Source organism: Antechinus flavipes, chromosome 4 (assembly GCF_016432865.1).
Source record: "Antechinus flavipes isolate AdamAnt ecotype Samford, QLD, Australia chromosome 4, AdamAnt_v2, whole genome shotgun sequence".
Taxonomy (NCBI): Eukaryota; Metazoa; Chordata; class Mammalia; order Dasyuromorphia; family Dasyuridae; genus Antechinus; species Antechinus flavipes.
The window spans coordinates 289,135,040-289,151,395 of NC_067401.1; the positions used below are offsets into that span (position 1 = coordinate 289,135,040).

General features: G+C 34.3%; 1 protein-coding gene across 1 annotated transcript in view; it reads right to left on the reverse strand.

The window, feature by feature from the left end:
- REV3L (REV3 like, DNA directed polymerase zeta catalytic subunit) overlaps positions 1-16,356 on the reverse strand; it is a 253,915-nt gene that overhangs the window by 7,037 nt on the left and 230,522 nt on the right. The window contains exons 29-31 of the mRNA XM_051997548.1: positions 15,111-15,301; positions 13,015-13,261; positions 11,100-11,309 (exon numbers count right to left, since the gene is read on the reverse strand). Of these exons, the coding sequence (XP_051853508.1) occupies positions 11,100-11,309; positions 13,015-13,261; positions 15,111-15,301 (648 nt within the window). The remainder of the gene's footprint in view (positions 1-11,099; positions 11,310-13,014; positions 13,262-15,110; positions 15,302-16,356) is intronic.

A 16,356-nucleotide genomic window follows, 5' to 3' on the forward strand; every position in this document is an offset into this window, starting at 1 on the left:
AAGTATAATTGGCCATATCAATAAGAAAAATAAAAAAAAATTACATGATTATTTCAATCTTGCAGAAAAAGCTTTTGACAAAATATAATACCTATTCCTATTAAAAAAAAGTACAAGAATAAAAGGAGCTTTTCCTTAAAAAAAGTAGCATCTATTTAAACCATGAGTAAGCATGTTCTGTTAGAGGAATAAGCTAAAGGCCTTTTAGGCAAGATCAAGGGTGAAGCAGAGTTATCTATTATTGATGTGAACTTTGAATCAGGAAGAAGCCCAACCAGGCACAGATAAGTCCTGGACTGTCCTGTTTGCATAGAGTGATTGTGAGAATGGAACTCTTGCTCAGTCTCCACTGTCCATGCCTCAAATCTCTGAGCATATTTAAACAACCTTTGAGATATTAATAAGCATATCTTTAGACAGGTCTGGGCACTATGCCACCTTGATCCCTCCTTCCTCTGAGCTACCAAATTCTTCCCTGGTACTTCCCCATCTCCTCAGAGAAACCCCCAAGGTTGTATTTCCCCTCTAAAAGAGGCGCCCACTGTGAAGACCATGACGAATCCTTTCTAGGACTAAGCCCACTATGAGGTACTCTCTTTCCTTCTCTTTTATAGTATCTTCCCTTAACGGTGTTTTTTTCCTTATGATAACTGCTAACTCTGGCTAGTCTGCTAAACTCCTCTACGGAGTTAACCTGCCAGTCAATGACAAACTAAGGCTTCATGGCATATTACTTTAATGGATTCTTCTAAACTCTTCCTTAGTAACCTTTTTGCTCCTCCAAACCTAATTCATATTTACTTTACCACTTCATTTTGTCTATAACCTCTACCCCAAATCTACCTTTTGGCAAAGAGAATGGCCATTGTAAATTTGTTGTCACATGTTCATTTTAAACTAGGAATTGCTATCCTGATCTCGTCATTTTCACCATTACTATTTGATTTATTGTAGAAATGTTATCTATAGCAATAAAACAAGAAAAAGAAACTGAAGGACCAAGAGTAGGAAAAGGCGAAAGAAAACTATCACTTGACATGATGACATGATGGTTGAGCAAGAGAACCCTGGAGTAAAAATTAAAACTACTAATTCAGAAAAATTCAGGATATGTAACAATTTCACATTAATTATTAGTATTTCTGTTATTATCCACAAAATCCAGCAGAAAAGAGAAATTCCATTTCAGACAGCATATATACATACACACATACATACATACAGCATAAAATACTTAGGATTCTGCATAAAATACCGATAGAAACTATATAAACTCTTCACACAAATAAAGGTAGATCTAAATAACTGGAAGAATATCAATTCCTCCTTGGTAGGTCAAACTAATATAATAATGACAATGCTAGCTAAAATAACTTATTTAGTGCCATACCAAACTACCAAAGAATTACTTTATAGAAGTAGAAAAAAATAACATTCATCAGGAGAAATAAAAGGTTAAGAATATTAAAAAAATTTTTTTAAAGTGTAAAGGAACCTGGCTTAGCAGTGCTAGATCTTAAACTATACTATCAAGTTGTAAATATCAAAACAGTTTGGTACTGGGCAAGAAGAGAGGTTGATGGATCAGATACGGTACACAATATATAGAAGCAAATGAACATAGTAAGCTGGTGATTGTAAACCCAAAGATCCCAGCTACTGGGCAAGAACTCGCTATTTGATAATTCACTGATGATAAACTGTTGGGAAAACTTTAAAGTAGCATGCAGAAATTAGGCACAGACCAAGACCTCACACTATATAACAAGATAAACTTAAAATGAGTGCATAATTTTTGACAAAAAAGAATATATCATGAGCAAATTAGTGGAAGACAGAAGAAATTATCTGTCAGAACTGTAAATAAGGGAAGAGTGCATGGGAGATAAAATTGATAATTTTTATCATATAACATTAAGAAATCTTTGCATTAACAAAACCAATGCAGATAAAATTAAAAAAAAAAAACAACCCAGAAACCTGGGAGCAGGGGGAATCTTTGCAGCAAGTTTCTCTGATAAGTTTCATTTCTAATATATATAGGGAAGTGAGTCAAATTTACATGAATAAGAATGATTCTCCAACTAATAAAACAGACAGTTTTTCAGTTCAGCCATACTGGAAAACAATTCAGAACTATACCCCTAAAGCTATTAAACTATGCCTATCCTTTGGCTAGGAATATTCATATTAAGGTTATCCCTCAAGAAAATCAAAGGAAAGAAAAGGACACATATGAACAAAAATATTCATAGTTCTTTTTGTTGTGCCAAAGAATTGGGGCCCATCAACTGGAGAATGAGTGAGCAAATTGTGATATATGTGATGGAATATTATTGTTCTTTAAGAAATTTTGAAGGGATAGTTTCAGAATATCTTGTAAGATCTGTATGAATAGATGCTAAGTGAAGTGAGCAGAATCAGAACAAGATATACAATAAGAGTAATTCTGTAGAGATAGTTAACTCTGAAAGATTTAGTAACTCTAATCAAAACAATGACCTACCACAATTTCAAAGAACTCATAATAAAGTATGCTGTCCACCTTTAGAGAGAACAGATGGACTCAAAGATTTGAGACTAAAGCATTTTTTTGTTTTGCATAACTATAGATACATAATGTAAGAAATGATTATTTAATAACCAATATCTTGGGGAGATTCAGAGACTCTCTCCTTCTTCTAAATTCCTCACTTTTAAAAGTTCCCTTTTCTTGAAAGACTTCACTGATTAATAAGATTGTACTGACTTTCTTAGATCTTAGTTAGACCCTCTCCAAATTAGCAAGGATTTAATTTAATTTAGGTTAGGAAAGTCCATTTTGTTCTACTCAAGCTTGGGTAAAGACTGATCCCAGCCCAAGGTTGGGACTGGTCTGGTATAGAGATATTTTCTTTTTTAGAAGAGTATAGTATATAAACCATGAACCCACAAGCCAGAACTGTCTTTGGTCTAAAAAAGTCAGCCAAATAATCATCCTTTTGTTAATAAGCTTATTGACCAAATTACCAAGAAACAATTTCTCTCAAACTTTTTAAAAATGTCATAATTTCTAATAGGTTTTGTTTTTCTTGCTTTCTCATTGGATAGAGATGAAGGTAAGGGAAGAGAATTTAGAATGGAAAAAAAAAAGCTCTATGCCTTAAGAAAATAAGTAAAAAAAAATTTTTTTTTAAAGAAACTGTTTGGATAGTATTAAATGTACTCATTAGAGAATCACATAATTTTTAATTATTGAACTCAAATATCATATTAGCACCCCTCTCAAATGGCCATCCAGTCTCTGTGGGAAGATCTGTGATATGAAGTATAATACCCTCTATAATGTTGGTCATTCTAATTTTGGACAGCTCTTTTTAGAAAACTTTTTATACATCACTGAATGTGGAGCTAGGTTCTACTTCCAATTTTATATTTGTAAAGAAAATCATTTTACAAGAATTATAGAAACAATAGTTGGGAAACTCTACTAATTGTGTTACGAAGGTCTTTTTTTTTTTTTTTTTACAGTTATAAAGAAGGTTTATACACAAGCCAGAAAAGTAGAAAGAAATACTTTAGGAATGGCAATTTCCATTAGTGTCTATCAATTAGCTTGGGGGTAGATCAGTTCCTGTTTGGGTAAACACAATTACGCAAATAGTAGGTAATTCAATCCCTGAGATCCAATAGACTACATAAAACCTAGTTTCTATGCAGAAGTACAGATGAATCATACTAAGAGAATCTACTACAGTGGCCTAAATCCCATCTAGTACTTAATTATTCTTTCTAAAACTTTTTTTCCTCCTAAAAAGCAAAGGTATGGAAGGGTCCTTCTTTAATGTAATTAAAACCTTACATTTGAATATGTGATAGGAAGTTGCCAAAAAATCTAAAATTCTTTTTGTCCTAATTGATAGAAAGCCAGGCTGTTTCTTGTAAGCTTTATTTGTTTGCTGCTGATAAGCAAGACTGTGAAGGCATGTATGTTTCACTGTTTTGTATGAAATATGAGCACAGCTGTTCCATGACAAAGGCTTTTCTCCCACTAGAGCACTGCCTAAGGACTCAAATCTATTCCTAGATGTAATTCCTGTATTGCAGCTCTTTGTTGCTATACCCAGGTGCCAGAACAAATCAATAAAAATTTAATTAAACTCTATGCTTCCTTGATAAATACATTAAAATGGAATTACTTGCTTCACTGAATTCAATGGAATATTCAATTTTAAGATCTGTTGCTGGAAGATTTATTAAACAGTGTGTACTTGGATTTAAAAAGCTTACATTTTAAAGTGGTTAGCACCACGATTTAGTAATCTATCTCATATTTATGTCTGAGGCAGCCAGACATTTTAATATTCTCCTTTTAAAAGAACCCCCTCCTTTAAAAGCCTATGTCCATTCTTGCTTATATCAGATAACACTTTTCATGGTATTTTCACCAGTGTGAGAAATAGTATTTAACAATGAAAGAGGACTCTAACTAAAGTGATGGTATCAAAGAACCTATGTAGCTTTTGCAGATAAAATCAGAAGGTGAGAAGGCCTGAAAAGACATCATACACTGCTGTCTCTCACCTCCAGTGATCTTCCTGGGGGAACTGTATCCAATCAAGAGTATATTAAAGCTGTGTAGATACTCATTATGATATTGCTTCTTAATTTACTTTAGGACAGAATGTCTTCTGGAAAAAATAAATTTGGTTTTATAATAATTAAATATTAACTTAAGGCATATTGTAGTGTCTGTGAGATCCTACAGCTCTTTTGCAGAATCTGATAGCAAGCACTTGGTGCCACAAGATATCAAAAAAAATGTCATTGAGAGCTGGTCATCTACCAAAGGATAGCATATAATTACTGATTATTTGAAACTGAAAATGAAAACTATATGACAGAGCTTTTTACATTTTCAATTAAGCATAAACTTAAAATCAATAAAACACTATATGGTTTTGATGTAATATAGTAATGATTTTGAGGTCCCCTGATTTTAGAGGGGGGGGGGGGCTTCTGTTCTAACAGTAAGTGAGTAATCCTGAATTTTCTGGACTTTCCACATTCCCAATCTAAGAACAGCAATCTGCTTGATTCTGAATAGACCACTCCTCAATTCACTGCTGACTGATAATCTGGTCAGTGAGAACCAAATTCCAGAGACTACTGCCTGGCCCTACCTAAGGGCTATAGAATTAGCATATCAATGATAGAAAGCAGGATAAATGTGTTTCTTTGCTTCTGTTTCCTAGCTAATTTCTTTTGGAATTTAGCCCACTACAATTGGCATTACAATTACAATAAAACTTGGCCCCTTTATTAGGAAATGGGTTCAAGCCTGCATCTTTTGAGATGCCTCATGACACCAGCCTGTGACCCCAACTTTTGGGGTCCCCCTTCCCAACCTCAACAGTTGTAGACCAAATGGTTGTGTGTACACAAAGAATAATGTGCTTTCCTAATCATACCACCGTGAGCCAGCACATTCTTAGTAGCATTTGAGTACTGCTTTTGTGATATCCTGACGGAACTTTCCATTGCTCTCTATCCCATGATTCTTTCCCAATCCATCACCTTTGCACTGGCTTTATTTTTCTCCTAATGCTATTATCCTCATAATGATGCGCTTTATTAAGCAAGTCAAATTTACACTATTCTCAACACTTCAAATCCATGCCTCCTTGACCTATCACCACAAATCCCTTTTTTGGGGTCCATACCCAAAAATCTCATATCAGCAGAAGTACTGGTTACACTGCTCTCTTCCCTCCTGAGCTCATTCTCCTCACTGGCTGCCTTCTTTAAGACAAGTACCCCACCCTCTCTTCCCTTATCTTCTACCTTCTTTCTCCCCTTATATGTTGTCTTCCTGCTTTAAAATGTAAGCTCCTTGAGAGTTGAGGCATCTTGTTTCTTGTTTTTAAATTTCTAGTGCTTAGCACATAGAGTGCTGCTGTATGTCCATCTCTGTTTAGCTCCTTTCAACATAATGCCCCCAGCCTCTTCTCCTTTTCCTAGTCTTGGAGAACACTTCTTTTTTTCTATTTGTACTCTTGGTTCTAATTTCCTCATTTCCTCCTGGAGGTAGCTCCTTCAGTTCTTCTTTTCTTTTTTTCACTAGCTACGAAACAAAGTTTCCTTTGTCCTTAAAAACTCACTTGATTCTGCCAGCTCCTGAAGAAATCATATCACATTTTTCTCTTCTTTCACAGTAAAATTTTTAGAAAAACCGATTTTTACTTATTGCTTCCACTTTCTCACACGCATCTTACTTCTTGTATTCTTGCCTCCAATACCACCACTATCTCCAATGGTCCTTTCTGAGTCTTAATCCTTTTTTTTTTTTTTAAAACTCTCTGCAATATCTGACATTACTGACCACTCCCTCCTTATGAATCCTCTCCTCCTCATGTTTTTGTGACAACATTTTCTCTAGGTTCTCCTTCAGTCTGACTCTTCCTTCTTAGTCTGCTTTGTTGGACCCTTATCCATGGCCTTCCCCCATGCATGAAAGAACAAAGGGCTGTCTAGGATCCTTTTTTCTTCTTTCTCTTCAGTCTTTCTTGGTGAAATCATTAGCTCTTATGGGTTCAATCATCTCTAGGTAGGTAGCTCACAGATCTATGCATCAAGCTTTCATGTTTATCCTGATCTAATTTGGCATTACATTCTGCTAGAAATCTCTATGAAGACATCCCATACGCATCTCGAACCCAGTATGTCCAAAATGGAATTCATTACCTCAGCCTCCACCTTTCCACACTTTTCTATTTCTGTGAGGGCACTTTCTAGCCATCTAGTTTTTCAGGTTCGCAAGACTAGAGTAAATTTTGACTTCTCAGTGTCTCTTATCTCTTATCACTGTTTCTTTGCCGCACCCCCCATATTAATGAGGAAGTAGTTGTTTAATCTTGTTACTTTTAACTCCTCAGCATCTCTTACATCCAATTCTTCTCTACTCTTAAGACTACTACTCCAAATCATTATCACCTCTCTTCTGGACTACTTTTAAGTTTTCTCCCTGCAAAGACATTAAACAGATTAAAATCTCCTTTTCTAAAATTCCATACTGCCCATGATCCTTTATCATTGTCATTTTGCAACTGATTCAACACTTTTTGCTCATTTAAAGGCTCTTTTTCTTTTATTCATATTTTCTGTTGAGAAGCACTTTATGTGTCTATTTAAGGGTCAGCCTATTGCTGAACCAATTACTCAAAAAGTCTGTATATTTTATTCTCTAATCCAACCTCCACATAGCTGCCAAAGTGATACTTTTTTTTTTTTGGCTAAAGCAATTGGGGTTAAATGACTTGCCCAGGGTCACACAGCTAGGAAGTATTAAGTGTCTGAGGCTGGATTTGAACTCAGGTCCTCCTGACTTCAAGGCCGGTGCTCTATCTACTGTGCCATTTAGCTGCCCCCAAATTGATATTCTTAAAGTATAGGTCTGACCATGGCATTCTCCCACTCAAGAAACATTAATGGCTCCCTCATGCCTCTGTGAAAGAACACAAACTCCCTTTTTGCATTTATGAATCTATTATAATCCAGCCGTGATTTCATTTTATCTACTTTATAGTACCAAACCTGAGACTTTAAATTATAATTTTTCATATTCATATTCAAACCTGACATAAAATATCCTAATGCTTAAATGTAAATTCTTTCTGTATACATTTTAAATTTGTGATCATTTTCTATCAGATTATTACTTCTAATTTAAAACAAAAATTATTTTCCTTGCCTTTTTATTGATATATATATATATTTATAAACTATAAATTTGAAAGATTTTTACTGTAGAAATCTGACCTAGTAGAATTACTATATTTTTATATTTAATTTAATTCCACAGGAGTACTGTGCAGTGATACACACGGAGAGGGTAGTTTGACTTTTTTTATTGGATTCCTTTCAGAATGTAGTATATTTGAATAGATCCAAAAATATTTTTCTTTAGTGTCAATATACTCTAATGTTGCTGCTGCTATGTGTCATTTCAGCCTAAGTTTTATGTGGGTTTATTTTGATCCTGCAACTTTGCTAAAGGTGTGGATTGTTTCTAATAACTTTTTAGTAGAGTCTCTAGGGTTCTCTAAGTATACCATCATATCATCAGCAAAGAGTGATAATTTGGTTTCCTCATTGCCTATTCTTATTCCTTTAACCTCTTTCTCAACTCTTATTGCCAAAGCTAGCATTTCTAATACAATATTAAATAGTAATGGTGATAGTGGGCAACCTTGTTTCATTCCTGATCTTATTGGGAATGGTTGCAGTTTGTCCCCATTACATATGATGCTTACTGCTGGTTTTAAATAGATGCTACTGATTATTTTAAGGAAAAGTCCATTTATTCCTATACTCTCCAGTGTGTTTATTAGGAATGGATGTTGGATTTTATCAAATGCTTTTTCTGCATCTATTGAGATGATCATATGGTTTTTGTTAATTTGATTATTAATATGGCCAATTATACTAATAGTTTTCCTAATACTGAACCAGCCCTGCATTCCTGGTATAAATCCTACTGATCGTGGTGTATTATCCTGGGGATGATTTTCTGTAGTCTTTTTGCTAATATCTTATTTAAGATTTTAGCATCAATATTCATTAGGGAGATTGGTCTATAATTTCCTTTCTCTGTTTTCAACCTACCTGGTTTAGGTATCAGTACCATGTCTGTGTCATAAAAGGAATTTGGAGGACCCCTTCATTCCCTATTTTTCCAAATAGTTTATAAAGCATTGGGGCTAACTGTTATTTGAATATTTGGTAGAATTCACATGTAAATCCATCTGGTCCTGGGGATTTTTTTTTAGGGAGTTGAGTAATAGCTTGTTCTATTTCTTTTTCTGAAATGGGACTATTTAAGCAATTTACTTCCTCCTCTGATAATCTGGGAAGCCTATATTTTTGGAGGTAGTCATCCATTTCACTTAGGTTATCAAATTTATTGGCATAAAGTTGGGCAAAGTAACCCCTTATTATTTCTTTAATTTCCTCTTCATTGGTGGAAAGTTCTCCCTTTTTATTTTTAAGACTACTAATTTGATTTTCCTCTCTCCTTTTTCTAATCAGATTTACCAAAGGTTTATCAATTTTATTGGTTTTTCCACAAAACCAACTCTTAGTTTTATTTATTAGTTCAATAGTTTTTTTTACTTTCTATATTATTAATTTCTCCTTTTAATTTTAGAATTTCAAGTTTAGTAATTGATTGGGGGGTTTTAATTTGGTCTTTTTCTAGCTTTTTAAGTTGCAGGCCCAATTCATTGATCTTCTCTTTCTCTATTTTATTCAAGTAAGCCTCTAAGGATATAAAATTTCCCCTTATTACCACTTTGGCTGCATCCCATAAATTTTGGTATGATGTCTCACCATTTTTATTATCTTGAGTGAAATTATTAACTGTGTCTATAATTTGCTGTTTCACCCAATCATTCTTTAAGATGAGATTATTTAGTTTCCAATTACTTTTTTGGTCTTTTTACACCTAACTTTTTGTTGAATGTCGTTTTTATTGCATTGTGATCTGAAAAGAAAGCATTTACTATTTCTGCCTTCCTGCATTTAATTTTGAGGTCTTTATGTTCTAATATATGGTCAATTTTTGTGTAGATCCCATGAACTGCTGAGAAGAAAATATACTCTTTTTTGTCACCATTCAGTTTTCTCGAGAGATCTATCATACCTAATTTTTCTAATATTCTATTTACCTCTTTAATTTCTTTCTTATTTGTTTTGTGATTTGATTTATCTAAATCTGAGAGTGAAAGATTGAGATCTCCCACTATTATAGTTTTGCTGTCTATTTCTTCCCGCAACTCTCTTAACTTCTCCTTTAGGAAGTTAGATGCTATACTACTTGGTGCATACATGTTTAATACTGATATTGCTTCATTGTCTATCGTACCCTTTAGCAAGATATAGTTTCCTTCCTTATCTCTTTTAATTAGATCAATCTTTGCTTTTGCTTGATTTGAGATAAGGATGGCTACCCCTGCTTTTCTGACTTCATCTGAAGCATAATAGATTCTGCTCCAGCCTTTTACCTATACTCTGTGTGCATCTCCCTGTTTTAAATGTGTTTCCTATAAACAACATAGTGTAGGGTTCTGACTTTTGATCCAGTCTGCTATCCACCTCCTCTTTATGGGAGAGTTTATCCCATTCACATTTACGGTTAAAATAACCAATTCTGTATTTCTTGCCATCCTAATATCCCCAGATTATACTTTTCTTTTTCTTGCCCTCCTTCCCTAATATTAAACTTATTGGTCCCACTTGTGTCACGCAGCTCTCCCTCTTTAGTATCCCTTCCTCCTCCCTTTGAATCTCTTCCCCTTTCTTGTACCCTTCCCTTATTACTCTTTTTCCTTTTCCCTTTTCCTCTCCACTTTTTAATGAAGTGAGAGAAGAATCTCTGTAAAACAGATAGGTCAATTATTTCCTCTTTGAGCCAACTCTGATGAGAATAGGATTCACACAATGTTCCTCCCCCTCTCTAAGTTCCCTCACATATGATAGGTTTCCTTTGCCTCATCGTAGCATATAGTTTCCCTCTTTTTGTCTCCCCTTTTTTCTATTTCTGACACTATTCCCTTTCCATTTCTAATTCCCTTTTTTATGCTATATTGGTAAAATCAAATTATACATATGGTTTTTATGTATGGAACAGAAATACAGTCCTCCAGAGTTCCTTTTACCTTTTTCTACTTCTCTTGAGTCCTGTTGGAGATCAAATTTTTTGTTTAAGTCTGGTTTTTTCCTTAGAAACAAATGGAATTCCTCTATTTCATTAAATGTCCATCTTCTTCCATGGAAAAAAATACTCAGCTTAGCTGGGTAGTTTATTCTTGTCAGCCTAAGTTCTAGTAATTAATATTATTTGATTGTCTCTCTTGCAGGAATGGCTCTTCTATTTGGTATTAAATTTTCTATGTACGTTGCTGTTTACTCTGAGTGGAATTTAAGTCCCTTAGGGATACTTAGCAAAGTACCTGGCATTTATTAAATGCTTGCTGAAATGAAATAAGTATCCTGTGTTGTGCTTATGAATTGATTCAACTGCCAGGGAAGAAGACTCTTATTTAAGATTCTGGATCTGTTACCTTTACCAGCTGTTCTTGTTGACGTTCCCACTCTCGGATTTCTTGGTTGAGAACCACTGCTACATGTTGTGGTTGGCTCCTACATTTACTACAGATCCCATGTTGAGTTAATTCATCACACACAGGACAGTGTAAGGTCGTGAAATATTGTGAGATGGTGCCTTTTCGACCTTCGTGTTCACTGTGGGAAGATGTGGTAACTTTCTGGATCTGGAAACAGATAAGTTCCGAAATGAATAAATTTCAACCAGCTTCAATATGGAGCCAAAGAGTTTTAGTCCCAGTTACCAGTTTACCAAAGTCATGTAGTAATAACACGGTCTATAAATTTCTAGGGATTGCAGTTTTCTAGATCAGTCTTAAAACTTTTGATCTCAGGACCCCTTTATATTTGTAAATTGTTGAGGATCCCATGAAAGAGTTTATTTTTTGGTTATAACTATCATACCTTTTTAGATATGAAAACATCTTAGTGTTATTATGAAAATAGTATTTATCTCATAGACTCTCTGAAACAGTCTTAGGGACCCCTCAATCACATTTTCAGAGTAGCTTGCCATTAAAATTTCTAAAATTGTCACCTTGAAGGCAAATATCACTTGAAGAAATGGTACACATGAATGTGTCTGAATATTTACAGAAGCTTGGAGAAGGCTGGGCTACTGGAAACAAGACTAGTAGGGGGTATGGTATAATTTTCAGATTCCTCGTAAGGGGCAAAGGTTAAGGCATTATATTTTAAAAACCATGACTGGACAAGTCCAATATATTTAAAATTTTAATTAGCAGTACTGTGTTACTAACCAACTTGCTTAAATGTAATTAATACAATGTCATACATAATATGAACTACAATAATTCATATTGCTTTTACTATTCTTATAAATGAAAATAACATCATACTAACATTACTTCATATTCTTCTTTGCCTATTTTTTAGGCCTCTTTATTAAGTAACTTGCAGATGGTTAAGCTTCCACAAATGTTCTCACATCTACATGTATGACAGTGATATACTTGAAACAAACATTGCTGAAAAATTAGTGTCCAGCAAAATAACCATCCATAACTTTTTACTGATTAGTAAGATTATGGACAGTGATTACCTCAAACTTTTTGTTATACAAGTGTAAACAAAACTTTCCCTATTATTATACTTTAGGCTGAAAACCTAAGCAGTTAAAGAAGTAGAACATTATTTAGATGTATCATCAGCTAGCTTCATTCCATCTACTTTCTGCAGTCTGAGCTCATGAACACTAATGATTCATAGAATTCTGGTTTTAGAGGTATGGTCAGTCCATAAAATATTTTCTAAGCCAAATGGGCTTGGAATAACTGACATAATCTTATTCATTAATTAAAATGATCAAACCCTACCAAAGCCCTAAGAAAAAATCATCTCATGTGTTATAGTAATAGACTGCTATGAAAAACTTTTAAATTTCATTATTGCAGTAAATATATCAATTAAGGGTAATTCTTGTATACTAAAAACCTATGTTGCATTTGATCCTTTTCCATCACAATACTTAACAATGAATACAACATACTTTGCTCATTTTAAAGATAATTTCTTATTCCTTTATTCATGTTTTTTATTGTTAAAGAGTTTATGTATAGTTATCTAATAGTTAAGTCTATTACCCAGTCTGTGAAAATGTTTTATTCTAACATTTCTGCCAACGAGATAACCTGGAAGAACCTGAAAAGGGGTTTGTAGAAAATTCTAACTTTCCTTTTTGAAGTAACTTGGGTAATTCAATATTTCCCTTTACATTATCAGAATCCATTAGAATTTATAAAATGCACATCTGCTTTTACTTTTCCTCTAATTTCAGATAAACATCACTTTTGATTTTGTAAGAACTGCTAAAAATGAAATCGTTTTCTAGTATCACATAAATACACTTACCCTTGGTAACTCTTGGTACCAACTGAAGACATCAATACCGATAAGTGAGAATATTCTTGCTAGGGGTGGAAGGATCTGCTTTGTAATATAATAGGTTGCATTCAGTCTCAGGCTGGAATCTTGCAGGACCTCAACTGGCCGCCTTACCAACTGGATTAGAGGGACTCCTGGTAGGCCATACACGATGACATAAGGTACTCGCTCCCCCACTCGTGGTTCAGAACGTCGATCATAAGCAAGCATTTTCCTGTGTAAAAAATTATGTGAATGTATACACCTGCCTTGCAGAAAGCACTGAATTTAAATAAGGGCACTACAGCAAAATGTGAAGCTGTGGTATCCTAGAAACACAAACCTCTGCTGGAGCTACCTTCCAAGTAAGATTTACAACTGTTTGAAGAATTTACATGAACTTGGAAGTAATTTGGGCTACTCTTTCTGTACGACCTCATTCTTACTGGTACCGGATAGTATCCTAACCCTTTGGGGCTTAGTCCTTATGAATAGATTGTTCATGTCATTATCTCTGCTCAAAATCCTCCCACAGCTTCCTATTATCTAATGAATAACATTCAAACTCTCTGGTTCCACATCCGAAGAATCAGGCAGGAGAGTACCCCCTTTTTTTTTTCCCCCAATTATCTCATATCGCTTCCTTCTAGGTAACCTAAAGGCTCCAGCCAAATTGTGCTGCAGTAGATGTCTAACCCTAAAGCGCCCTCAACACATCCATGTCCTTTAAAAGCCAACTGTGATGTTGTGGAAAGAGCACTGATCTAGAAGTGGAAGACTTGGCTCAAATTCCAGCTCTGACAGTGACTGCTCTTGTGACCTTGAGAGACATTTGTCTTCTGAGGATCTTGAATCTGTAAAAATGCCAGACTGGATTCTTCCTAAGATCTCTTCAAGCTCTAGATTCTACATTCTAAATATTTCTTTTCTGAAAACTGTCTCTGACCAAAGTTATTAGTGGTTTTCCTCCTAGGGATTTCACACAGCACTCTTCTGTTCTCTTTTGATGCACTTATCATGTATTATTCTGTGCTACAGAAGATACTTCCTTTGGGGAGAGGTTGAGTTTGTTGAAAGGCATTTTGTTGTTGTTCAATTGTTTTATGTTCAACTTTATGATCCCCTTTGGGGTTTTCTTGGCAGAGATACTGGAGTGGTTTGTTATTTCCTTCTCCAGCTCATTTTACAGATGAGGAAACTAAGGCAAACAGGGTGAAGTGACTTGCCCAGGGTCACACTGCTATGAAGTCTGAAGCCAGATTTGAAATCAGGAAGAGGGGTCTTCCTGATGTCAGACCTCATATTCTATGTACTGCTAGCCCTCCTTGAAAGCATGGCTACCTGTAAAATAAAGCTCTGTTAAGAAATCAGTTTACAATATCAATTGGCTCAAAACCTATTAGTCAATGCCAGTGAGAATTACTATAATGGCAAGTTCCAAAGGCAATAAATATAATGATAAATGTCAATAGAGAATTTGGTCTGCTGCTTATTACAAGGATCAAATGAGATGATGTATTTAAAGTGCTTTGTATACCTTAAAAAGCTATGTAAATGTCAGGTATCTTTTTTTCCTTCTTATTTCAGAAAGCAGAGCAACTTTTTCAAATGCTTTAGTACAGAAAACTATGCATCACAGAAAGCTTAAAAATGGTCAAGCTGTTTTGTCAAGAAGCATATAAAAGAAACAAACTATATTAGCCTATAAATTATTTCCACTTAAATAATTAATATAATTCCAATTAAATAATTAAATAGCATGACTACCAATAAGAATCATAGGAAAGAAACCATTTGTGCAATGTTTTTCCTGATTTTATAAAGGAAGTGAATATTTAGGGAATATGGGAAGCGATTCCTTTTACTGTATTCAAGTAAAAGGATGATAATGTATTTGTGCTTGTCCCTTTGGAATATGAAGGATTTTGATACTTGCTGTGAAACACTAATCTGTAGACAGCACTTCTACTCATTTATTTAGGGCCTGTGAAAAATACTTGGTACTATCCTCAGCTGATATATGACACTGTTTTCTGAGATAAATGTTAACAGCTATTCTATCCCCTACCACATAAAATCATTACCTTGTAAGCTCAAGAGCTGGCACACAGGCTCCGGGTTTGTAGGAGAAACTCCCTCTGTATTCCTTTGCAAAGATAACATCTTGTAGACTGGCCTTTCCTTCTAGTAGCTTAATACATTGTCGCTGAACATACTGTTTAATTTGACTGATATCTCTTGTTTCAAATAGCAGCTTGATAGAACGCTCAAGAATCTTAAAAAGAAGATAAACACAGTTCATATTTATAGTTAAAGCTATATTCTTCATATATTATATACATAAATTATAATTTCAACCCTTTAGTCAGTTACCAAGTTACATAATCTGTCACATATACTATCTGTATTAAAAGATTATTTAGAATTTTCAAAATTCTTTTTCCTTTTCAAAATACAAAAATGTATGTAAAACTCCTTATAAAAATCATCCTGGAATGGGATTTCTATCAGAAATTTATAGTGTGACCAGAGTCAGAGACTAAATAATGAAAAACTTAGAGAGAGACTAAATAATGAAAAACTTAGAGATTTTTCTAAAAGACTTGACCTAACAGAGACATGAGAGGTCAGGCTTGATTTCATACATCTGCAATTCTTAATCTTTGCATCTTTATTCTGGTTTTACTATGATACAAAACGATAGCAAGGAGTGTGACAAACTCCACTGCCTATTCAGTCTTTGGTCTTTTAGCATTCTTGGCAAATTAGTGCCAAGTGAAGAGAAGGCTTTGGAATCGGACATATTTTTTTTGGCAGAAACTATATTTATTTCACACAGAACAACAGTTCACTGGATAATGCTGGCTTTTATTTGCACTAAATTTAAACCAATACAAGTGAAAGAAACTTTATTACCAAGTCCTGGCACATGTCAATATTAAAAAGGTGGGCTCATTAATTTATTTAAAAAATGCTTATATATATAGAAAGTATAGGTTGGGTTAGCTTAAGATACAGTTCTGTGACTAGGAGAAAGAATAAATAATGGTTTTAAATGAAGGGGTTGATTAGATAGCTTCCCAAGGTCCCTTATAACTTTGACATTCTCACTCTGACTTTTAAGTTACCCAGCTCTACTAAGTTCCTGAACTATACATCTCACTTCCACACACTAATAAATAAAAATGGTCTACAACTCATTAGGCATTTAACATGTAACTTGATGTGGATAGTATTGAACTTTATCAGAATACTAATTTAACTTGATTTAGAAACAGTGTTCAGGGAATAAGGTGGGTGAAGAAAAACTCAAAAGAAATTAAGATTTAA